This window comes from Prenolepis imparis, unplaced genomic scaffold (assembly GCF_030444845.1).
Source record: "Prenolepis imparis isolate NDT839.2.m4 unplaced genomic scaffold, iyPreImpa1.0 SCAF_2, whole genome shotgun sequence".
Classification (NCBI taxonomy): Eukaryota; Metazoa; Arthropoda; class Insecta; order Hymenoptera; family Formicidae; genus Prenolepis; species Prenolepis imparis.
The window spans coordinates 8,680,838-8,705,551 of NW_028141160.1; the positions used below are offsets into that span (position 1 = coordinate 8,680,838).

Genomic DNA, 24,714 nt, shown 5'->3' on the forward strand with positions numbered 1-24,714 from the left:
TTAAAAATGAGTTACATCAATATAATTTATATCAAATTTTTTCACGTAACGTAATATATATTCCAACGTAATTATGTACACATTCTTTTCCGGAAGCACTAATTTGCACTTTTCTATCTTTATAGAAAAAAATATGTAAAATTTAATGGACGTTTATATAAATCATATAAATAGTTTTTATACAACATATGATATTTTTAGATATAAATGAAAATATGTGAAAGAGAGATCGAAGACTGTCTTATTGCAGGGTGGGTGGACGGCGCTTATGTGGGCGACGTACAAGGGCAGGTCGGCGACGGTGACGATGCTGCTGGCGCGCGGGGCTGACGTCAACGCGCATGGAAATTTTCATGTTTCCTCATTATTATGGGCCGCTGGCAGGGGTTATCCTGATATAGTCAAAGATCTCATTGCTCATGGGGCGAAGGTCAATGTCGGCGACAAGGTAATCGTCGGCGAGCGTATCGCAAATCGATGGTCGTCGCGTTTACTTTCGAGATATGACTGACCTGTCCTCATTATTTTTGCAGTATGGTACCACGGCGCTCGTCTGGGCTTCGCGCAAGGGAAACGTAGAAATAGTAGATATTCTTCTCAAGGCCGGGGCTAATGTTGACACGGCAGGCATGGTAAGAAATTTTTAAAAAAATTATTTTAACAATGGACAGTCGATTCTAAATTAGCTAAAATTTTGACACTAAAAATACAATAGGAATATTCTATTATATATTTAGAATTAGGATATATAATTAGATCCTGTCTTAGATTTCTCTTTTATTTACATAGATTATCTATCATGAATAAAATCTTGTATTACAATAAGATTGCTAAGATAAATAATAATTTTTTAAATAATTTTATTCGTAGTATTCGTGGACCGCCCTGCTTGTAGCAACCCTGGGAAACCACGTGGAGGTAGCGTTGCTACTATTGGAGCACAAGCCCAACGTAAACGCTCTAGATAAGGATGGTTGCACTGCCCTAGCGATAGCCTGCCGAGAAGGTCATCACGAAATAGCGAGCGCCCTTCTAAATGCCGGCGCTTATGTTAATATTCAGGATCGAACCGGAGATACGAATTTAATCCATGCCGTTAAAAGTGGTCATCGAAGCGTGGTGGAGTCGTTACTGAAGAAATACGCGGACGTCGACATAGCCGGAAAGGTACGACTATCTCGACTTTACTCTTCTTTTTTTAATCCGCGTATCTCCCACGAAGATCGATTCGAAAGAAGGTATCACGTTTTTCACGGAATATTGCGATTCCCAAATATTGATCATTCCACAATAAAGTCGGATTATTGCTCGCATCGCGAGTTTATACACAACGGAATATCCAAAGCTTTGTAAAATAATCGATAATCTCGATACGATGGACGCTTTAATAAGAGACGATCCAGTCTTGTGGTATCCGTAAGCGACTTTGAGTTAGGTTCTCACGCGTGTCTTTCCCGCGATTAGCCGAAGAAGTTTTTATATGAAAACTTTGAACTAACCATCCCGTCCGTATATATTTTAGGATAAAAAAACCGCAACTTACATAGCAGTAGAGAAAGGCAATGTGCCGATACTCAAATTATTACTAAACGCTAACCCAGACCTGGAGATTGCGACGAAAGACGGCGACACGCCTTTACTGAGGGCAGTGAGGTCGCGTAACGCCGAAATCGTGCAATTGCTTTTAGACAAGAAAGCCAAGGTCTCGGCTATGGACAAGAAGGGCGACACTGTCCTGCACGTGGCGATGCGCGCGCGATCGAAAGCGATCGTCGAGATCCTACTGAGGAATCCAAAGAATAGCCAGTTATTGTACCGTCCGAATAGACAAGGCGAGACACCCTACAACATCGACATCAATCATCCCAAGACGATTCTTGGACAGATATTTGGCGCTCGTAAGTTTTAAATTGGATGCCGCATGTCGTTTATTCTCCTTCATGATACCTGGAGGAGGCACATTTAATTTTCTCTAACACATGATTTGTAGAATAATTAATAATAAATATTATAGGGCGTTTAAATACTAACGAGGATAATGAAAATATGCTTGGCTACGACCTATACAGCAGCGCCCTGGCAGATATCCTCAGTGAACCGTCGCTTTCTACGCCGATTACGGTCGGCCTTTATGCAAAATGGGGTTCTGGAAAGTCATTCCTACTGAACAAACTAAAGGGTACCGTCAAATAACTTGCAGTGCTATTTAAAAATTTGCCCTGTAGATAAATTAATGTTTTGATGAATTTGTAGTAAATTTTCCTTTTTAGAAAAATTTTTAAAAATTGTAACTATCTAAAATAAGATATTAATTTAATAGAAGACCGTCCTCTCTCTCCTCCAATGAAATTTCTATGTTTGAATATTAGAATACATGACTGTGTAGTTTATATATATTCAAGTTATATGAGAAACTCTTATAATACTATAATAACAACAACGATTATTCTTCACAGAGGAAATGAAGAACTTTGCGCGACAATGGATCGATCCAGTATTCCAATTCTCCTCCTTACTGTTTCTAGTAGTAGCACACATATCCTTAGTAGTGGGTCTCATCATAGGTCTCGCATTACAATCGTGGATCATCGGTCTATCGTGCGGAATAAGTTTACTGGTTATCGTTTATATCTTTCTGGTACTCGTTTGGTATGCTAATAAGAGGTAAGACTTACACGAAAAAAAACAGCGAAAGATATAATATAATGAAATAAATAATATAATTTAATAAATATATATATATAATATGTAATATAAATATAATATATAATGTAAATATATATAATATATAATAATATATAAATATATATACATAATATATAATATATAATATAATATAATAAAATAATATAAATATAATAAATAATATAATAAAATAATATAAATATAATTTACCATTCGACATCCTCATCGGAGATGACATTTTAATTGCAGGTACGATTGGTACTGGCCGTACAATCTGACAGTGGGGCTCACCACAAAACTGAACACGCTCAAGCTACTATTGCAAGTCATCTTTTGTCATCCACCGGGCGGTCAGAGTCACGATAGCATAGCGGTGCAGCCGATCAAATTTTACTTCACCGATCAGACCCGCGTGGGAACGACTGCCGCTGGCGAGAACGCAGTCGTCCAGATGGTTGGCTCGCTTTACGACTCGATTGAGAACGACTTCGGTTTGCTATCCACCAGGCTATACAGAGCGTTTCGACCGAAACCGGACAAGTCGACGACCAAGTGGAAATGGAGGCATCTATGTTGCTTGCCATACATAGTTATATTCGAATTCTGCTTTTGCAGCCTACTCGTTGGTCTCTCGGTGCTCACGGTGTATTTTATAGACATGTCGAGCGACGAGTGAGTAATTATGCACTGAATGTTTTAAATAAATTTATACGTCTCGTGCGATTATCTTACGTGTTTTGAATTCGTATTTAGGCCCACGATAGATCGAGTCACCGCTCACATCATCATGATCACGATCGGTTTGCTCTTGGCTGTCAGTATAATAGCGAATTTGTATACGTGGAGCAGAACGCTGCAAGCGTTAGTTTTTTCACAGAGGAGACATCTTCAGCGTAGCATCTCGAAATTGGAGACTCTAAAAAGCGAAGGATTTATTCAGACTTTGAGAAGCGAAGTCAGTTTAATGACGGAAATGGTAAATTATCTATATTATCGATGATAATTATAATTATTTTAGCAGTTTAGTCTTTAATCGTAATCCTTAAATAGGTCAAGTGCTTGGATAGTTTCATGGCTCAACAAAGTAGACTAGTCATAATAGTGGACGGTCTGGACAGTTGTGAACAGGATAAAGTTTTACTAGTTTTGGACGCTATACAGGCCTTATTTAGTGACAACGGGTATCCCTTTGTCGTAATATTAGCAATTGACCCCCATATTATAGCTAAGGTGAGAAATTGAAAATTATGTCATCTACTTTAAGACTTCCAATAATTCAATGAATAATGAAAATTATTATACACAGGCAGTGGAAGTGAATAGCAGAAGATTATTCTCGGAATCGAATATTGGCGGTCACGATTACTTGCGGAACATGGTGCACCTGCCGTTTTACTTGCAAAACAGCGGCTTACGTAAAGTCAAGGTCGCGCAACAGACCGCTCAGTACTGCAAGAAGACGGTGTGGACGGAGGCTGAGGAGAGCGTCAACTATACCGCGAGTAGCACCATGCATCACTCGGTCTCCAATAGGAGACTTAGCTCGGAATCGGCGATAATGAATAGCAACGAGAAGTTGAAACCCCAGACCAGGAAGGGCAGTAGGAAATTACGATTGAGCGAATCGATCGCTAGCAGTATCGGCAGTAATCTAAATCGATTAGGCGGCGCGCAGGATCTCAACAAGATGCTGCTCACCGACGATTATTTCAGTGACGTGAATCCGCGTAGCATGAGAAGATTGATGAATGTCGTTTATGTCACTGGTAAAAACTGCATTAAATTGCGCGATCGTATCGTATTATACAAATCTACGTGATTATTCCGTGTATATATCTTTCTTCCTTTTCTAGGACGATTACTCAAAGCATTCCAAATTGACTTCAACTGGTATCATCTAGCTAGTTGGATCAATATTACTGAGCAGTGGCCTTTCAGGACATCCTGGCTCATTCTTCATTACGATATGTACGAGGAGAGCCTGGATGACAATATGTCACTAAAAAGTCTTTACGATAAGTACGTGTGAATTTTCCTTTTTTTCATCTTTTCTCTTTTTTTATATATTACTATCTCTTATATATTTATTAGAGTGCGACCGCAAATTCCGGTATTGAAGGAAGTGCAGCCGCTTCTCGAGATGGACAGGGACGAGCGCAAGCTGGACGTCTTCCTCACTTTTCATCGATCCAGCTTACTCATCAGCGATATGAAAATATTCTTGCCGTTCACCATCAACTTGGATCCCTACATCAAGAAGAAGATAAAGGAGGAGCAGCAGAGCATCGAGGAAGACGCGAATCTCTATAAACAGGCTGGTATCTGGCACGGTGTTCCAGTTCCTGAGCAATGGGCTCCGCAAAGAGGCATGTTGACGAACCGGCACGCGAAGCTTGTCAAACAATCGAGCTTGCAGGGATCCGTACCGCCGACGCCATCGTGGGCTTACCAGCCAAGCATCGAATGGCAAACTCTACCCACTTGGATGCAGATGCCACCCATGGAACCGAAACCTCTTTCCGCAACAACCACATTACCGGTACGCGCGCAATTAATTAATTGCAATTAATTACAATTTTATTTCTTTTATTAGAAAATGCTGCTTTATTGCTTCGTTTTTATTTGTAGTCTGAAATTCTGGAGATGAAGCTCTCGTCCTTATCAGTAAGCGGAGTCTGCGACTTAATCGACAAAATTGATAGTCTTAACTCGACCCAAGCACCAGCGTACAAGCAAGTTGTTAAGGAGAACAACATCAACGGCCGTGTTTTATTACATTGCGATTTGCAAGAACTGAAAAAGGTAATTTGTTTGTAACGCTGTATCTATACTCTTCAAAGAAGGAGAGGAAAATTAACATACAAATAATTAACATACAATAATTTTACATACAAATATGTTTCTTTAGGTGCTTAAAATGACTTTTGGGGATTGGGAATTGTTCCGTATGGTAATTGTATCGCTTAGGGAAATGGAACTCTCGTCTTTCACGTACGAGGAGGGTCCTCGAAGTGTCCGATTTACTGTAGGATCCGAACAAATTATACGTAAAGGTATCCTCGACATCTATTTCTCTATATTCTTTTCTTATTTGATTTTCGATCAATAATTTAATTTCATTTGTTACAGATCACGCTTTGCAAAATAATTCAATACGTATGCCTGCTCACGTAGAAAAAGAAAAAGGAACATCAAGAACGGACGGACCGGTTCGCCGTGAGCAAAATAAACAATCTATCATGGAAAAACAGGTATGCTACAGATATAATAAAATCTATTTTTAAAAAAATATTGATACAATTATATTAACAATTAGTATTCTATAAAAATTAATATTGTAATTTTCTTGTTTATTTACATTCATGCTCGGTATATTAGTTTCAGGTAAGAGTTTGTTGTTAAATTATTTTGTAAGAAACATAATTTCGCGAATTATAATAATTTTACTTTAGCATCTGTTTATATAGATGCGATGCTTTAAAAAGCAGCTTTAAAATGCATATATACATTTCAGGTAACGTTAGAGGAGCAAATGATTTGTGGAGCATTGCAGACTTTGAACGAAGAAGCTTGCGAGGATGTATTAGACGTGCCATCATCGACACCTTTGGCACCAACAACAGACTCACTTTCTTCAGGTGAGCCTACTTCCCCCCTACCACTTACACTGCCTGTCGTCATAGTGCAAGAACCATCGCAGTCTGATCCAAACAGTGACACCTCCGTTGACAGTGCTAACTACGAGCCTGTTTGAGATTAGAACACAATGACGATGTATACATATATTCGCCTAATAAATTGCTCGCGTTGCATATATGTCAGTTATGGCAGAAAAGAGCATTTTTCAGTATAACTTGTGCATCGAAAGACACAACGAGCTATCAACGTTATCGTTGGATTCGAGAATGATACTTGCCAATTTTTGTAATGTTACAAAAAAAAAGAGAAGATCGAGAATACTCTCTTTGTCTCCTTTTTTGCAGCTTTATTTGTACACCTATATATATATGCATATTCTGACAGAATATATTACCTAACAGTATTACTGACAAAAGATGTACATATATAGTGACAGTCAAAATCAAACAACGGTTATAAAAATATATTATTATAAAATTTCTTAATTGTAAGTTAACGAAAAGAGGCTATCAGTTTCACTTACACAAGTAATTTCTTTCATTTTCTTTCATAAGCACAAATATGAAAGAAACTATCTTCTTTGAAAGCATATGTATAAGAATATTTCTTGTGCCAATGCGAGAAAATAAATAGTCATACATATCGTGCGACGAAGGTATGCAAAATGAAGGCTACTTAATAGAGGATAGAATCACTATTGTATGCGTGCTCATAGAATTAGCGTAATGTAATGCTCATTTTATAAGTTTAATTTTATGTCGATGTATATCAGTGCCATATAGAAAACCAGAAAATTGCATTATACACGAAAATTTTTGAAATTGTGCAATGTTAAAACAACCGCTGCATCAATCGATTATTCTAAGAGACTTTCGCCAATCGATAATGCAAAATATTTTATTGCATTTGTATATGATATAAGAAAAAAAATAAAAATGTCGCTACTCTTAAAAAATTGTCTTTGATGTCTTCTGTGAAAAATTTCTGTACAAAAGACTGTGATAAATTACGCGTTATTACTATTAACAAAACAAATATTCCTTAGGAAAGATACTTATGTTAATCGTGAGATAACCAGACAGATAGTATATTTTTAAAACAAACAATTATATATGTAAGGTAATCATATTTGGGCGATAATTAAAAATATTGCGTCCACGTTATTCCGGTCCATATAACTTCCTATACTATGAATACACACTACAAATATTATTGTTAGTACTAGGTTATATGAGCAGTATTATGTTATTACAAGAGGAAGTGGCAATAAAATTTTCTTGTAAACCTCTAAGTTTTGACACTACCTTCTTTGCGATTTATATCTAAGAGGCCTTCATAGTCGTATTCTCAATTGTACTCATTGTCAGAGCGCTATTACAAAGAATTGAAGATTGAAGATTAAAATTAAAGGATTAAATTGGAAAACAATGTCTTTTTTTTAATCAATAGCTCGATATATTCCTACATAAAATCTTTCTCTCTCAAAAGAATCTATCCAGTTCTTTTCAAAGATAACTTCGTCGAATATCTCGCAATAAATGATTATATATACAAAAGGTTCACACAAAAAAATTGCTATATCTAGTCTATTATACAGTACGAAACAGATATGAACGAGTTTCTGTTTTAGGACCCGTCGCCACGTCGATTCACGACACGGACTACGTGTTGCTTCAAGCCAGTCCGCTGTTTCGCTGGGCACCGATTAACGACGAACCGGAAAACTCGGACGACAGCTCGCACGACTCCACGGTGTTCCTTCAGCGTACCAATTCTCAGCGCAGCATCGCGTCCCAATACAGCACGAAGTCCGCCTGTTCGCACAAACCCCCGAAGAAGACTAGCATCAGCACCCCCAGACCATCCTCTCTGTTCGTCTCTCCGCCGTCGTCGCCGAAACCTGCGCTTAGATCTAAGTCGACTGACGAGCAATACATGGGAAACAGCATCCCCCTGAAGACGTCGTCGGTATTTACTAAGAAGAGACGTTCGATCTCGACATTGAACGACGAGGTGATGATAACGGTGCCTACACTCAGTCTGGAGAAGCTGTCGAAGTTGAAGGACCGTCTAATAGGTACTGATAAGGCGGAGTTGTCTCCGACACCCGGCGTCGAGAGCGACGACGAGTCCACGCCGCTGGTGTCCGAACTGTCCACGCCGACGCACTCGCAGTCGGACAGCGTCTTCAGGCACAGTGCGGAGAACAGCAGCTCACCGTCGTCCAACAGGAGTCTACCGCGGGATGGGGAACGTTCCGTAGATGTGGATTACTCCGACACCGCGAGTCTGGTGATACGAAAGTCCTCGAATGCTCCGCGATTCCATCATGATCAGGATACCGATGCGAGATGGGACAATCCGGAGACACCTGTCTGATAATCTGTCTGATTTATTTTTTAGACATGTTCCAACACGCAATAATTCGCGGTACACATTCGACTGATGTATAAGTCTGAGGATGACTAGCGTTTACCTTAGAAAGGCCTATATGTATAGATACTTGTACTTATGTTTTAATATAAGTACCGAGATAAGAGATATCATATCTGTAAATAGCGAATAGACAACGTACGAGAGCTTTTTCTAGAGATAAAGCAACGTTAAACGTGTTCATCCGCTTAGTGGAATCGACGAGTAATGCCTTTTTGCGCAAATTATTGTGCAATAATAATCCTTACTTAATTTAGCGAAACGAGTCTTAAGACTACGATGCCGAAACGACATTCCATGTAAATATTGATCCATTTATGAGTGCAAGTATTTATCGATATTTTTCTTTTTACTACTGAAATGTGCTAAACAAGAGGAGACAAAGAGTTCTTCCCAATTTATAGTGTGCAAATATCCCCAATAATCGATTTACATCAATTTGTAATGTCAGTGCAAATAGGTGACTTAAAAGGTAATAAATAAATGCCGAAGAGAGAATATTTTAAAGAAAAGAGATAATCCAAACGACCAATAAATACATTGTCTATTAGACTGTATATATACTTAGTACAATTTATAGAAGTTTATTCAATATACAATTCTATTGAATAAAAACGTAGAATGTCTCAAAAATAACTTATATAAATGACAATTTACCTACATCGCTTTATATCTATGTCCAAAATTTTTTTTTATAAAGAATTTAAATATAATACAGCGCAAGCATTTAATCAAGATGTATTCATTTTAGCGCTCCTTTTGTTCATCGATGATATTTCTTTTTTTTTATCGAGACTGATGATATATTAATATTCGCAGGAGAAACGCAAAAAAAGATATCAATAATATGTTTGTTTTATTAAAAAGCAAAAATTATAATTACATAACGTTAATTATATAGGACACTTTAGGACGGAATACATCAGGGTATCGATAACTCAATATAATACTGTAAACTGTAAATATATATGTATATATGGATGTAGATATATTAGCTTTGAAATTATATATATATAATATATATATCGCTCACATTTCTTGACATTAAATCAAATTTAATAAGATACATATTCAATCAAGTACGATATGTTGCAATAATGTTAAATATTGTATACTAAATACAATGTTTAGATTTATATAGTTTAGAGTTTTTCGGAGACGTAAAAATGAATCGATTAGAGGACAGCTACTTCCTCTCTCTCTATAACGTAACAAGCATTCAAATGCTAATTAAGTATACCAATGATCCCGCTTGTAATTAAATGCATTGTTTGTATTAAATACTGTGTAACAACGTTATACCACTTCGACGCGACAGCTATATCGTCGTTACATGCTGGACAATGGAATGCTATAATCATACAGGATGAAGCATCCTGTACATAACTGTTTATATTTAATAACGACAGCGTTGCGATATATCTATCATAACTCGTATCAAAATTATGGCATTAAAGAAGAATATATGAATCAGAAAGAAATAAATGAAAAAAATAGATATATATATATATATATATCTCAGGAGAATATAATATACTCTACTATATACATAAAAATTCGATTTTTCTTTCATAGACATGGAATATTAAACACGATTACATATATTGTTATAGCTGCAAGATTGAGGCACAAGTTGTGCTTTACCTAAGACTGGATTCGTCTTGATTCTTTATTTGTCTAGTTTATTGTCATTATAATATATTATAAATATATTATCGACAAAAATGTTTCTTAAAAAAGTAAAATCAATATTATTGATTGAACTGATTAATCATATCAAATTTATGATTTCTCATCAATAAAAGTTTTAAAAATTATTAGATCTATATACTCTTATATAAAACTATTTATATAATTTATATGCTATTATATAACGATATAATACTTGTATATTTTTAATCAGTCACAAGGCGGGGTTTTCTTTATTTCCTAATATTCGCATATTTTTCATCTCGTTAAATTTTAAGGCACAATGATTAGTAGTACAAAAATGCTACTTTATAAATGCGTGAATTCGATATTCAAACATGAATATCGCGGAATATGTAGGTCTATTCGTTGTAGCTACACTCTGTCTGCATTTAAAGCGAAACAAACATCTACTGTAGAGAAAGAAAAAAAAATATATAAAATTGCAAAAAAAACGAATATGTAGTTAAAACGAATAGATCTCTTGCTTATATACTTACAATATATATATATTGGCAGGGGCGATAAGGACACTTATTTTATCAATGCGTAAGCTTAAGATGTCATCTTAAGATGTTAGCTTAATACGCACCGTAGAATTAAGAAATGTTTGTGGTGCTATACATATAGAAATTTGCTCCGTTACGCGAATCTTTATGTGACCGTCATAAAATGACTCATTAATCGACACAGAAATTTATAATAATGACTTAAGCAATGCCTTCCCAATGATACGCTGCTCTTACATACTTAAGTACAACTTAGGATCTTTTCACGTGAAAAGTATTTTTTTAAATAAGTAGTTCATTTTTGTGTGTGTCCAATTTTAATCGTCACGTCACTAGCATTATGCATTTTAGCTAAGCGCATCGTGTAAAAGCGATGCAGGCAGTTTGAGGGAAGATCAGAGTAAATATACACGTTGAGATACTATAATATCTTCTCGCGCGTTGTATATCAACGCTGTTATATTTCCTTTGTACTTAATAAATATTTTATAACTGTGTGGTAATTACCGTCTTTCTCGTGACGACTGTATGCTTAGTTGGTGTTTGATCAGGTGTTGGACTCTGCGACGGATCCGCTACCAACCAGGGGCTAATGTCTGATGCCGCTTGACTTTCATCCTATAGAAAAAAAAAAGATTTCTCAATATATAAAATTCTCTCGTATCAAAATTAATATTTTACATATTAATTTTTATATATTATATATATTATAAAAATTAATATTTAAATTAATTTTTTCACAGTTATTATTAAAACTGTAACATTTAATTATATAATTTTGAATTATAATAATTATGTAACATTTAATTATATAATTTTGAATTATATAATCATATAATTTTATAATATTGATTCTGAAAAAATGCCATTTGAAGTTGAAGTGATGCCGATGATAGAACTTTAATGTGTATTTCAATAAATTAGAACAATGTTTAAATACTTCACACGCACAAAGACAACTTTCACATGTGGGAGACAAAGCAACTTCTCATTATGCGCTTTCACCAATAAGTCTAACTTCTGCTTAGAATAATAATAATAATCTTCTTGCTTTATCTTCTTGCTTACAATAGATTCGTTTTAAGAGTAAGTCTTCTTGGTGAAACCGAAATACTTGTAATAAACGGGACGCTATAGCTGGCTTGCAAGCGTAAGAGATATAACTGACCTTGTGTGTGAGTGTCGTAGTAGTCGTTTGTATCTCCTCGGTTTTTACGACACGTGCTCCGGTTTTTTCCGTATTATCCACCTCGACCTTCTTCTCCGTTGTTGTAACCGATTGTAAATCTTTGAAGGGATTGAGTATGCCTAAGAACGGATTCGAGTCTATGAACGGATTGGTATTCTTTTTCTTATCATCCTCCGGTTTCGCTTCCTCCTCGGAAGTTACTTCCTGGGTGTTAGATGTGTCATTGCTGGTATCGTTAGTGAACGGATTGAAAGGATTCTGCGATTGATTCGACACTTTCGGAGTTAACGGTGTCGTCTTTTGTTCTATCTGTCCCCAACTATCCAGCGAGAAATGCGTCACGGTTACAGCATCGTCCATAGAAGGATTCACCGCTGTTGTCGTCCCGCTCACGGAGAGAGTCAGCTTATCACCGCCCTATTTGACGAAAAAAAGCAAGAAAGCAAGTACATATTAAGGCTGGCAACTAGCAAACAATGGCAAAAGCAAACAGAATAAATGTGTAAACGCAAACAACAGAATAATAAAATTGTCACTTAATAAAAGCTGCTCTAACTCTGAGAACTTTATTATAAAACAAGTACATATAAAAAATATACAACTTCAAAAGATATAAAATAAAAAATGAAATGGACATATGATACACATATGATAATTATATGTATGTATAAGATACATAACAAAAAAATAAAGCAGGACAAAAAACTATGAAAGAGCGATGAAAGTTCACGAGACTCACCACGGAGACGATGGTCGCCGCATCCGAGTGTTGTTGATTCTTCTTCGCGATCGCTCCAGGTCCGTCTGCGGTCGTGATGGAAACCAAATTCGAGTTCTTGCCTTGCTCGAGAGTCGCCTTCAGTATGTTGCACTTTAAAGATTCCGGCGGAATAGGCGTTCGAGGAGGCAACGTCAACGTTCCGCCCACTTGATTGTTAGGCACCAGCTGCACTTGATTGGTGATAGTTTCGACCGTTAAGCTGGTCTTCATAGGCTCCAATTCCTTCTCGCTGCTGATAACCGTCGTCTGGTTCCTGGCTTCCAGAGGTTGTTGATCCTTGGCGAGAGATTTCAGCAAAGAATCTACCAAAGGCGACGACGTACCCTGAACACTCGACGAGTCCGTACTGGATTTTGTACTGGATCGACTCGGCTGACGCTGCAAGGGTTCTTCCTCGGCTAAAAATATAATTTTTGTAAAGCGTGATACAAGGATGATGTGTTTTCTCGTATTAAAATTTAATTAAACATGTTTCTCTCTTGTAAAGTAAACTGTGAAGTATTTTAAATAACTAAATAAGAAAATATATTTTGCAAAATTTTATCAAAACGAAACAAAATTTCTCCTCTTTAATCAAAAAAGCTTAATATCTCTATTTTTGTCAAGACAGGCAGGGTGTCTACTCAAATCTTGTAAAAATATTCCTTTAGAATTCCCTAATCTTTAAAAAGAAAAAAAAAAAAAAAAAAAGTTTTTAAAAAATTCCCTGAATCCCAATCAAATTCTATTCTCTGATTTTTCAAAGCAGAACAAAATCCCCTGAGAATATCAGGTTTTTTAAGGTTTTTCCCGGAAGTGTACACTCTGGACAGAATTATTATATATTAGATTTTGAAGAACGAGGCTACATGTAGATATCATAAACGCTACACTTTGCTGTGTCTCACCTGGAGGCGGAGGTGGCTGTGGTTGTTCCACTTGCTGCTGCTGACGCTGTCGCTCGCGAAGAACGTGACTCTGTCGTCGCGCATACCTTTGACTCGGTCGTCGTTCAAACTGGACAGTGCGGCGCGCTCTATTCAGCTGCGTTGTCTGAAACTCCGTCTTGCCGCTGTAACGGAAACGCGAGCCCATACGGAAGAAGTTCTGACGGCTGCTGGCGCCCTTGACTGGCGCGCGCAGACGGAAGAAAGCGTGATGTTCCACCGCGCATTTCCACAGATGTTTGCAGGCCTTCTCGTTCACCAGTCTAAACACGAAGGTGTGCTCCTGCTCGCCCCTGCCCTCATCGTCCTCCTCCACAACCACTAGCGTCAGTTTCTTCTTCTTGAAGTCCAACCGTCCGATTTTCGGCCAGAAGAAGAGCCCTATCTTCTGCGAGCCTTCGAAAACCAGAATCCCGGTAGGAGTTAATCCCAAAGAGTACTCGCAAGCGTCCTTTCCGAGGACGATGTGCATGTCGACGCCATACATGTCCATCCATTTGGCTTTACTGAGATAGGTGGATTCCGCTAGAGCCGGACTGAGGCCGGAACACTTGCTGTATTCCTCCAGTATCTCCAGTTCCATCTGCTCCGTTTGATTTGGGACGAAACGAAATTCCGAGACAGTCGCGGCGGTATGCATAGTGGGATCGTAATCTCCTAGTTCAGCTAGAATGAGTTTCATCTTTTAATACTTGCAATAATCATTTCCTATGTGATCAATAATCACTCTGAAGATTATAGCTTAATTTTAATAAGAGATATTGTTTGAGTACTTACATTGAAGAGCCAGAGCAGATAACTGAACCGTAACCTGATGAGGACACTGAAGCTTGCCTTCCAAAATATCGTGCTTCAATTGCAAGAAGAATTGATACCGCGTTAACTCCTCACGCAGTGTGTTTGGTTCCGAACTATAGAACTTTACTTTTAATCTAAGTGTGTATGGCGGTCCAATTTTGACTTGCTTTTTAATAGGTTTCGTTGGATCCAACCAATGTTGAACATTATTACTATCTGTATATTGCAATCCAAAATAATCTTTTTCTATTAAATCTAAACTATAAAATACTTGTTCGTATAAGTCACTAGCCAAGGCCTTTTTCTGCAAAAGAAATCAACAAAATTATGAAAGTATATAGTATTATTATAGTATATAGTTAAAGTATATAGTATTATTATTATATACCAAAAACTTGTGGAAGAATGAAATTTTAAAGAATTGAATGCAAAAATATCAAAAATAGTATCAAACATAAGAGGAAAATAAAAAAGATAATAGAATCATCACATAATGAAACTAAATTTAAAATAAATTCTATCTATTCCTTCGCGTTACAGAAAAACGAATTAATCACATCTATAAAAAGTACACAAATAATTACACCATCGACCTGCTTTTTTCCTCTTCTGTCATTTCCTAATAAAAAGAAAAACTTACTGACAACTCTATAGGCAAATCTGTGCCATCCAACAGCACCACCCTGCATTGCACCACATTCTTATTGCTGGGCAATCTCTGATTCTTGATCTGCGACGAAGCGGTCTGGCCGCTGACGCTTCGCGCCCTTCGCCGCGACAGGAACCTCAACATCTCGGCCCTTCACCCTTCGACGAGTGATTGTTGATCATCGACCTGTCGACGAGAGAGAGAGAGAGAGAGAGCGTCGCGATCCGCCCACCCCGCCTTTTTGTATCGCGACTGTCACAAACGACGCAATTGCTGAAGGCCTCTCGTCTCGATCTCCGCGGAAGGACAGCGTCCGCTACATTCTCCAATCCTTCAGGATCACGCGGGACACACGGGAGTCGCGCGATTGCAACAGAGAGCATCCACGAATCTGTTCGTACATCCGCGGTGAATTCCGTGAGTCGGAGCAAATCGCAGGTTTTGATCGAAATAACGAACGCTTTCGCTCCTGGACGCCAGATGGCGAACTGACAGCTGTCAGATTCAGCGCCGCCACACGGTGCAGGAGTGAACTAGAATATGTCACGTGACGCGTTCGAGTCACATGACAGGGTCGAATCACGTGACAAAGCAGTGGTATCAACGCAGAGTACTGTTTTCCATTTGGTGACACAAGTCGACACAAGCATCATTCTATCTTTGTTCTCATAGAATGTAGAACAAAGATAGAATGATGCTTGTGTCGACTTGTGTCGCTAAATGGAAAACGCACATAAAAGCGAAGAGGTTTTAATTTCAGACGTATTTGCGGGCGTATTGAGAATGAGACTGCGCATTCTCAATCCGACTTATATTTAAATTTTTAAATCAATGATATTTAAACGCGATGAAACATCGGACGAAATATATTTGCGACTCTAATTACGATTAAAGAAATAATTATTGTCCTTAAAGATCGCTATGAAACTTGAATTTCTAATGGAATTTATGTCTCTCTCTCTCACTCCGATTCTTACTCGATTAAATAAAAATATATTATGCAAGAAATGCGTAGAGCTCTATTGTCACGATATATGTATAATTACACATTAATTGTAAAAAGTTAATAACAACCTATAGTAATAATTATTAATATAATTAATATATAGCTTCTATTAATAGATAGCTTCTAAACTCCGTGAATATTTGAAAACTTCAAATTTGTTCAAATTTGTCTCTAATTTTAGAATAGTATCACGTATTTTATTGATTGTCGTAATATAATTTTTCTTCGGAACTTTCTACATGCATGATGTTTGACATTTGTCAATTTTAATGTAATTTAATTGACAGCAGAAAGAATAGAATACATGAAAGATTTGTTCTTATGTTAACGATATTGTTTTATATTAATCTTCTATATTTTATATTTATATAACTAGACAACTAAAATAATAATTGAAACACCTTCTGTATATGTATTGCGCTGGCAATTTAGCAATATGCATTTGGAAATCTGCATAGAGCAACTTTAATAATTGTAATACATTTTTTAAATTAACAGATATTTATTCAAAGTATTTATATAAGTACATAAAGGATGTTTGTATTTGTATAATTGTGACAACGATATAAGAAAAGAAAAAATATTTTTATGTATCTCATTCATGGGTCCAATCTGCATTATTTAACTGTATTTAAGTTGGACGTTTATATCATCATAATTAAATGCAGTTGCATATTGGAAATAACATATAACAATTGTTATTTTATCTTTTTATAGCGGCGATCTATAACTGGGGTGTTCACGCCGGGATGTAAGAGTCTCGTTTTAATCGCTTTCTGAAAATTCCTAAGATCCTTCCATTGAGCCGTTCCTTCCAGGCAAATTCAGATCATTCACCGCAGGTTGTGACTCGAGATATTCTGGAAAAAAGTATAGCATGCAAATACATGTTTCTATGAATTAAATATATATATATATATATATATAGATTATATGACATTTGTACCTATTATTATGTTGAATAGATGATCGATCCTTATCTTGGTGTATGTTTCATATAAAAAATAGAGATAATTTCTATTTAAATTTATTTATGGCACTACACAGATTTCATCACTAAGTGCAACAGTTTTCAAAAAACCACCAAAATAGATTCTTATCCGCTAACTCATGACAAGTTTTAAGCCACTGTAAAGAGTAAAACATTACATCATAGATATTACTATCATTATTATAATTATTATTATAAATTATGAGATTAAAAAAAAGAGAGAGATAAAAACGTTCACATACGTTTTCTAATGAAATCTATTATGACATGTAAAATGTTATGTCGCATGTTTTTTTAATCAGATAATTCTTGATACGAATATAAATTAATGATATGTGAGTGCAAATTTCCTACGAGTCTCTCCAATAATTTCAGATCAACTAGTTTTCTATTAATTAATATATCTGATTTAAGACATATATTTCTGTATATATCTCATAAGTATTAGATCACAAAGTGATTATATTAAGATAAATATTTACCTTGAGAAGAGTTGTCTGAATTGTAGAATACATTAAAGGCAACTTTATAGATCTGGTCTATAGTACATTCGTGACACAATAGTAATTGGTTCAACAATGTAGCTCTGACAATGAGCTTGAATTGTGCCTCCATATCATTTTTGGTGCTTTACGGATACGTAGCCGCATCCTTGTTCTTTTTATATATACCAACATTTTCAGAACAGGTAGAAACTCCTAAACATAATGTACAGATCATCCACAGCAAGCTTGAACAATTCCCTGTTGCTCTGTATTCTCGAATTTTTCCCAAAACACTGATGCCACTAGATGTATTGTTCTATAATTCCATATGATGAATAATAATGTTCTCTAATATTATAATAATAATTGAAATCACTTTGAGTATTTTATTTTTCTTCTTTTATTATCAATTTTCTTTTGAAATGCAGTATTTTCTTTCTTTTTCTTTTTTTCTCCTTATTTCGGCATTTTATTACAATTTTCGCGTAAAAGCTGTCATCGATATTTCACATCATGACTAAATATTTTAATAATTGTTAATAACAACGTTCATAGTGATACATATTGTATTCTTTATTATTATGAATTTTTTATTTACGAGTATCATCAATTTGTAAAAATTATTTAGCATTATTTAATAAATTTAATTTAATTTAAAACAGGTTATGTATCCCATACGTGCCACGTGTCTCTTAAGACGTTCGAAAAATCGCCCGAGTTAATAGGAGAACATATTTTGCAAAGAGGTAGTGCAGCAATAAATGTCTTTTATATTCTCGAAAAATCGTCTGAGTTAATAGGAATACATGTTATGCAAAGAAGTTGTTCGAAGTAACGTCGGTAATGAAGGTTGGTAATTTATCGACGTTATTATCGATAAATTAGCAACTTTTATTATCGACGTTATTATCGATAAATTAGCAACTTTTATTACCGACGTTACTTCGATCAACCTCTTTGCATAATATGTATTCCTATTAACTCAGACGATTTTTCGGACCTGAAGACACATATTGCTACACTATACCTCTTCGCAAAATATGTTCCCCTATTAACTCAGACGATTTTTCGACCGCAATAAGACAATTGCTCGTTAACTATTTATCTCTTCGCAAAATATAATCTATTAATTATTAAAAAGAGAGGCTCCAGTAATAAATAATATAATAAAAGAGGGCTAATTGAGAGCCCTCATTCGCTTGGCTCTCAATTAGCCCTCTTTTATTATATTATAATCTATTAATTTAGATGAATTATCGAAGATATTACAAGACTCGTATTATTGCACGTTAATTGCATTAATAATTATCTGTAAATTAATAACAAAAATATATGAAAACTGATTTTTCTCGCAGATTCTGCCACTGAATAAGCGCAAGAGTCCTGAGATTATAAATCAAATAAATAAATAAAAATCGCTAATCGACAAGTCGTTAAATGAAAAATAGAATTAGTAAGAAATTAGTAGAATTAATGATGTTTTATTATTATTAAATGTATATTTTTCTGTTTTCTGTACAATTTATTGTGATCACGGTCTTGCATAAATAAAAATAAATTAAATTATATATTACAATAAAAAAATATAAATAAAAATAAATAATAGATATATATTTATATTATAAATAAAATATAAAATATATTATTATATTATTTTTTACGTATTATTAATCAATAATAATTTTAATAAATCGCGTGTATATTGGATTTCTCGCGCATGCGCGTGCAATTTATATCACATATTCATATATATATTGAATTTTAGAAAATATATTTATTAAATATAAAATATTTATTTCAGGTACCAATATATTTTCTAATATAAGATAATCAGAAATATCAGAACAATGGAATTATAAAAAATTAGTCACGCGCATTATATTTTCTAAAATTCTAGAATAATCTTAGAAAAAGATATTTAATTTTGAAAACAGGCAATAGAAATATTTTTCTTCTAATATAATATTTTATATAATATTTATAAAATATATAATATAATATAATTTTATATTTATGATCACACTTATATTTTGTATTTCTTAGATATTTTATGTATCTGTTTTGCTTGGAATCCAACTAAGATAATCGAGTTGAGATGCAGCTTGATACTCCTTCACTAAATTGTGCGATGCTCATTGACAAATAAATCCTGACTGCTGTACACCTTCACCAGGGTAGAGATTATGTCAGACACCTTGCTCCGTTGTTTTAGCTGAAAATACAAATTCTATATTTAATACTGACGTTATACAATACTGAAGCCAGCCAGTACAACACACAGCTGCATTTATAACACGACTAATGAAATTTCGCGGTTTACTGGGATTAACGTTGACAGAATCCGGCATTCACCTTTTCCAATCCTCAGTCTCGCTGATCGTCCAACTGTTGTTTAATTGCACGTCCTTTACCAATTCGTCGGCCAATTTGCTCGGCGAATCTTCGAGCAGACAGTTAACGACAGAACGTACGATGTCCTCTCTGCTTTCCAAATAACTCCTGAAGAAATAAACGTATTCGACAAATCAATATAGATAAAACGGACACATAAGAATCTATATGCGATAAGCTAGAGATCTCACTTGATAGGTTCCATTGACAGCTTGACAGCTTCCAGAAGAACTCCCGTTAGATCGAGATACTTGACAATTTTTATTTTATCTTTTTATAGCGGCGATCTATATCCGGAATGTTCACCCCGGTATGTAAGAGTCTCGTTTTAATTGCTTTCTGAAAATTTCTGAGATCCTTCCATTGAGCCGTTTCTTCCAGGCAAATTCAGATCATTCACCGCAGGTTGTGACTCGAGATATTCTGGAAAAAAGTATAGCATGCAAATACATGTTTTTATGAATAAAATTTATAAATATATATATATATATATAATATAAAATATATATATATATATATATATATATATATATTCGACATTTGTACCTATTATTATGTTGAATAGATGATCGATCCATATCTTGGTGTATGTTTCATACAGGAAATAGAAATAATTTCTGTTTACATTTATTTATGGCACTATGGATTTCATCAGTTAGTACAACCGTTTTCGAAAAACCACCAAAACAGATTCTTACCCGCTAAATTATGACAACAGTTTCGAGCCACTATAAAAATAAAACATTACATCATAGATATTACTATAATTATTATAATTATTATTATAAATTATATGAGATTCACAAAAAGAGAGAGATAAAAACGTTCACATACGTTTTCTAATGAAATATATTATGACTTGTCAAATGTTGTCGCATGTTTTTTTAATTAGATGATTCTTGATACGAATATAAATTAATGATATGTGAGTGCAATTTCCTACGAGTCTCTCCAATAATTTCAGATCAACTAGTTTTCTATTAATTGATATATCTGATTTAAGACATATATATCTGATTTAAGACAAATATATCTCATAAGTATTAGATCACAAAGTGATTATATTAAGATAAATATTTACCTTGAGAAGAGTTGTCTGAATTGCAGAATACATTAAAGGCAACTTTATAGATCTGGTCTATAGTACATTCGTGACACAATAGTAATTGGTTCAACAATGTAGCTCTGACAATGAGCTTGAATTGTGCCTCCATATCATTTTTGGTGCTTTACGGATACGTAGCTGCATCCTTGTTCTTTTTATATATACCAACATTTTCAGAACAGGTAGAAACTCCTAAACATAATGTACAGATCATCCACAGCAAGTTTGAACAATTCCCTGTTGCTCTGTATTCTCGAATTTTTCCCAAAACACTGATGCCACTAGATGTATTGTTCTATAATTCCATATGATGAATAATAATGTTCTCTAATATTATAATAATAATTGAAATCACTTTGAGTATTTTATTTTTCTTCTTTTATTATCAATTTTCTTTTGAAATGCAGTATTTTCTTTCTTTTTGTTTTTTTCTCCTTATTTCGGCATTTTATTACAATTTTCGCGTAAAAGCTGTCATCGATATTTCACATCATGACTAAATATTTTAATAATTGTTAATAACAACGTTCATAGTGATACATATTGTATTCTTTATTATGAATTTTTTATTTACGAGTATCATCAATTTGTAAAAATTATTTAGCATTATTTAATAAATTTAATTTAATTTAAAACAGGTTATGTATCCCATACATGCCACGTGCTCTTAAGACGTTCGAAAAATCGCCCGAGTTAATAGGAGAACATATTTTGCAAAGAGGTAGTGCAGCAATAAATGTCTTTTATATTCTCGAAAAATCGTCTGAGTTAATAGGAATACATGTTATGCAAAGAAGTTGTTCGAAGTAACGTCGGTAATGAAGGTTGGTAATTTATCGACGTTATTATCGATAAATTAGCAACTTTTATTATCGACGTTATTATCGATAAATTAACAACTTTTATTACCGACGTTACTTCGATCAACCTCTTTGCATAATATGTATTCCTATTAACTCAGACGATTTTTCGGACCTGAAAAGACACATATTGCTACACTATACCTCTTCGCAAAATATGTTCCCCTATTAACTCAGACGATTTTTCGACCGCAATAAGACAATTGCTCGTTAACTATTTATCTCTTCGCAAAATATAATCTATTAATTATTAAAAAGAGAGGCTCCAGTAATAAATAATATAATAAAAGAGGGCTAATTGAGAGCCCTCATTCGCTTGGCTCTCAATTAGCCCTCTTTTATTATATTATAATCTATTAATTTAGATGAATTATCGAAGATATTAAAAGACTCGTATTATTGCACGTTAATTGCATTATTAATTATCTGTAAATTAATAACAAAAATATATGAAAACTGATTTTTCTCGCAGATTCTGCCACTGAATAAGCGCAAGAGTCCTGAGATTATAAATCAAATAAATAAATAAAAATCGCTAATCGACAAGCCGTTAAATGAAAAATAGAATTAGTAAGAAATTAGTAGAATTAATGATGTTTTATTATTATTAAATGTATATTTTTCTGTTTTCTGTACAATTTATTGTAATCACGGTCTTGCATAAATAAAAATAAATTAAATTATATATTACAATAAAAAAATATAAATAAAAATAAATAATAGATATATATTTATATTATAAATAAAATATAAAATATATTATTATATTATTTTTTACGTATTATTAATCAATAATAATTTTAATAAATCGCGTGTATATTGGATTTCTCGCGCATGCGCGTGCAATTTATATCACATATTCATATATATATTGAATTTTAGAAAATATATTTATTAAATATAAAATATTTATTTCAGGTACCAATATATTTTCTAATATAAGATAATCAGAAATATCAGAACAATGGAATTATAAAAAATTAGTCACTCGCATTATATTTTCTAAAATTCTAGAATAATCTTAGAAAAAGATATTTAATTTTGAAAACAGGCAATAGAAATATTTTTCTTCTAATATAATATTTTATATAATATTTATAAAATATATAATATAATATAATTTTATATTTATGATCACACTTATATTTTGTATTTCTTAGATATTTTATGTATCTGTTTTGCTTGGAATCCAACTAAGATAATCGAGTTGAGATGCAGCTTGATACTCCTTCACTAAATTGTGCGATGCTCAATGACAAATAAATCCTGACTGCTGTACACCTTCACCAGGGTAGAGATTATGTCAGACACCTTGCTCCGTTGTTTTAGCTGAAAATACAAATTCTATATTTAATACTGACGCTATACAATACTGAAGCCAGCCAGTACAACACACAGCTGCTTTTATAACACGACTAATGAAATTTCGCGGTTTACTGGGATTAACGTCTAATATAAACAATCATTTAGCTGATAGTTGTCGACTCCCTGACTACATCAAATGCATTGGATCTTCGATTAATTGATATATCTGATTTAAAAAAAAATTCCTGTATATATCTAAGTATTAAATAAATCGCAAAAATGTGAATACATTGAGATGAATATTTACCTTGAGAAGAGTTGTCTGAATGTAAAATTCATTAAAGGCAACTTTATAGATCTGGTCTATAGTACATTCATGACACAATAGTAATTGGTTCAACAATGTAGCTCTGACAATGAGCTTGAATTGTGCCTCCATATCATTATTGGTGCTTTACGAATTCGTAGCCGCATCCTTGTTCTTATAGAATCCAACATTTTTAGAACACGTAGAAACTCTGTAAACATAATGTACAGATCATCCATAGCATGCTTGAACAATTCCCTGTTGGCTGTACTCTGTATTCTCGAATTTTTCCCAGAACGCTGATGCCACATGCCAATAGATGTATTGTTCTATAATTCCATATGATGAATAATAATGTTCTCGATGAATTATGGCAACTTTAAAACTCTCTCATTTTCGGTAAGATTCGCATACTCTTCTTCAGTGCCTTCTTCTTCAGTCTGCGAAAGAGAAAATAATAAATTTTCAAAATAAAAAATAGAGAGAGAGTCATCAAATTATTCGGTCTTGTTATCATAAACAGTAGTTGAGTGTTTGAGGAATCCTTGATCAAGTGTTTGATCAAAGTGTGTCTAAATCCAGTGAAAAGAAAAGCGAAAATTGTTAATATAATATTAATTACACATAGCAGCTTCTCGAAAAAGCACGTTCTATGCGGACAAAATTGTATCTTCTCAATTCTCAATCCTCCATTATGTTTATGTACTAACAGTGTTTATCTTTTACGTGGCTGTGGTCGGTAATGTAGTTTACTAGCTGTAAATGATTACCTTTTACGCCCGTAATTATGCCTGAATTCCAACCTCTTCACCATATATATGTTTTCCTAAACGCCATAAGATCTAACCGGTCAAGTGCGTTCCTGTACGAGAAACTATTTAAAAAAAAAAATATGTTTTCCTAAATCATGCCTCTTTGCAACACATGCTTTGTTATTAACTCTGGCGAGAGATGATACGAACATAC

At 34.3% G+C, this 24,714-nt stretch overlaps 2 protein-coding genes, 2 long non-coding RNA genes and 1 pseudogene across 19 annotated transcripts in view; 1 reads left to right on the forward strand and 4 right to left on the reverse strand.

Moving 5' to 3' along the window:
• Arms (Ankyrin repeat-rich membrane spanning) overlaps nt 1-9,255 on the forward strand; it is a 38,635-nt gene extending 29,380 nt beyond the window's left edge. For 12 of the 13 annotated variants that reach the window (XM_083058429.1, XM_083058420.1, XM_083058428.1 and 9 more), the window contains 17 exons: nt 251-448; nt 534-632; nt 871-1,167; nt 1,523-1,898; nt 2,015-2,179; nt 2,457-2,664; nt 2,935-3,357; nt 3,439-3,661; nt 3,736-3,915; nt 3,992-4,451; nt 4,539-4,704; nt 4,777-5,224; nt 5,314-5,487; nt 5,594-5,738; nt 5,815-5,936; nt 6,194-6,323; nt 7,955-9,255. In XM_083058429.1, coding sequence (XP_082914555.1) covers nt 251-448; nt 534-632; nt 871-1,167; nt 1,523-1,898; nt 2,015-2,179; nt 2,457-2,664; nt 2,935-3,357; nt 3,439-3,661; nt 3,736-3,915; nt 3,992-4,451; nt 4,539-4,704; nt 4,777-5,224; nt 5,314-5,487; nt 5,594-5,738; nt 5,815-5,936; nt 6,194-6,323; nt 7,955-8,703 — 4,563 coding nt within the window. In that variant the 3' untranslated portion in view covers nt 8,704-9,255. The remainder of the gene's footprint in view (nt 1-250; nt 449-533; nt 633-870; nt 1,168-1,522; nt 1,899-2,014; nt 2,180-2,456; nt 2,665-2,934; nt 3,358-3,438; nt 3,662-3,735; nt 3,916-3,991; nt 4,452-4,538; nt 4,705-4,776; nt 5,225-5,313; nt 5,488-5,593; nt 5,739-5,814; nt 5,937-6,193; nt 6,324-7,954) is intronic. The other variant, XM_083058424.1, reaches the window with a different exon arrangement.
• A 1,366-nt stretch (nt 9,256-10,621) lies between these two features.
• Nucleotides 10,622-15,788, reverse strand: Yrt (erythrocyte membrane protein band 4.1-like yurt). Of its 2 annotated transcripts, XM_083058449.1 has the most exons (6): nt 15,290-15,785; nt 14,629-14,953; nt 13,813-14,517; nt 12,884-13,323; nt 12,124-12,561; nt 10,637-11,573 (listed from the first exon to the last, which is right to left on the reverse strand). In XM_083058449.1, the coding sequence occupies exons 1-6, from the start codon at nt 15,440-15,442 to the stop codon at nt 11,442-11,444; spliced, it is 2,193 nt and encodes a 730-aa protein (XP_082914575.1). In that variant the 5' UTR covers nt 15,443-15,785; the 3' UTR covers nt 10,637-11,441. The 2 variants fall into 2 exon arrangements, with proteins under 2 accessions (XP_082914576.1, XP_082914575.1); XM_083058450.1 differs by lacking the exon at nt 12,124-12,561 and having other exon boundaries at nt 10,622-11,573; nt 15,290-15,788.
• An 864-nt stretch (nt 15,789-16,652) lies between these two features.
• Nucleotides 16,653-18,596, reverse strand: LOC145947798 (uncharacterized). The gene is made up of 3 exons (XR_014427238.1): nt 17,778-18,596; nt 17,251-17,432; nt 16,653-17,164 (listed from the first exon to the last, which is right to left on the reverse strand). It is a non-coding gene; the product is annotated as an uncharacterized LOC145947798 (long non-coding RNA).
• A 1,062-nt stretch (nt 18,597-19,658) lies between these two features.
• LOC145949028 (anaphase-promoting complex subunit 2-like) lies at nt 19,659-21,405 on the reverse strand (annotated as a pseudogene). Its single transcript, XR_014427529.1, has 5 exons — nt 21,253-21,405; nt 20,718-20,899; nt 20,363-20,594; nt 20,133-20,279; nt 19,659-19,992 (listed from the first exon to the last, which is right to left on the reverse strand). The product of XR_014427529.1 is annotated as an anaphase-promoting complex subunit 2-like (transcript).
• A 1,724-nt stretch (nt 21,406-23,129) lies between these two features.
• LOC145949029 (uncharacterized) lies at nt 23,130-24,675 on the reverse strand. 2 transcript variants are annotated; one of them, XR_014427531.1, is made up of 3 exons: nt 24,519-24,675; nt 23,749-24,188; nt 23,130-23,465 (listed from the first exon to the last, which is right to left on the reverse strand). It is a non-coding gene; the product is annotated as an uncharacterized LOC145949029 (long non-coding RNA). The 2 variants fall into 2 exon arrangements; XR_014427530.1 differs by lacking the exon at nt 24,519-24,675 and adding an exon at nt 24,371-24,481.
• Between the last annotated feature and the right edge of the window lie 39 nt (nt 24,676-24,714).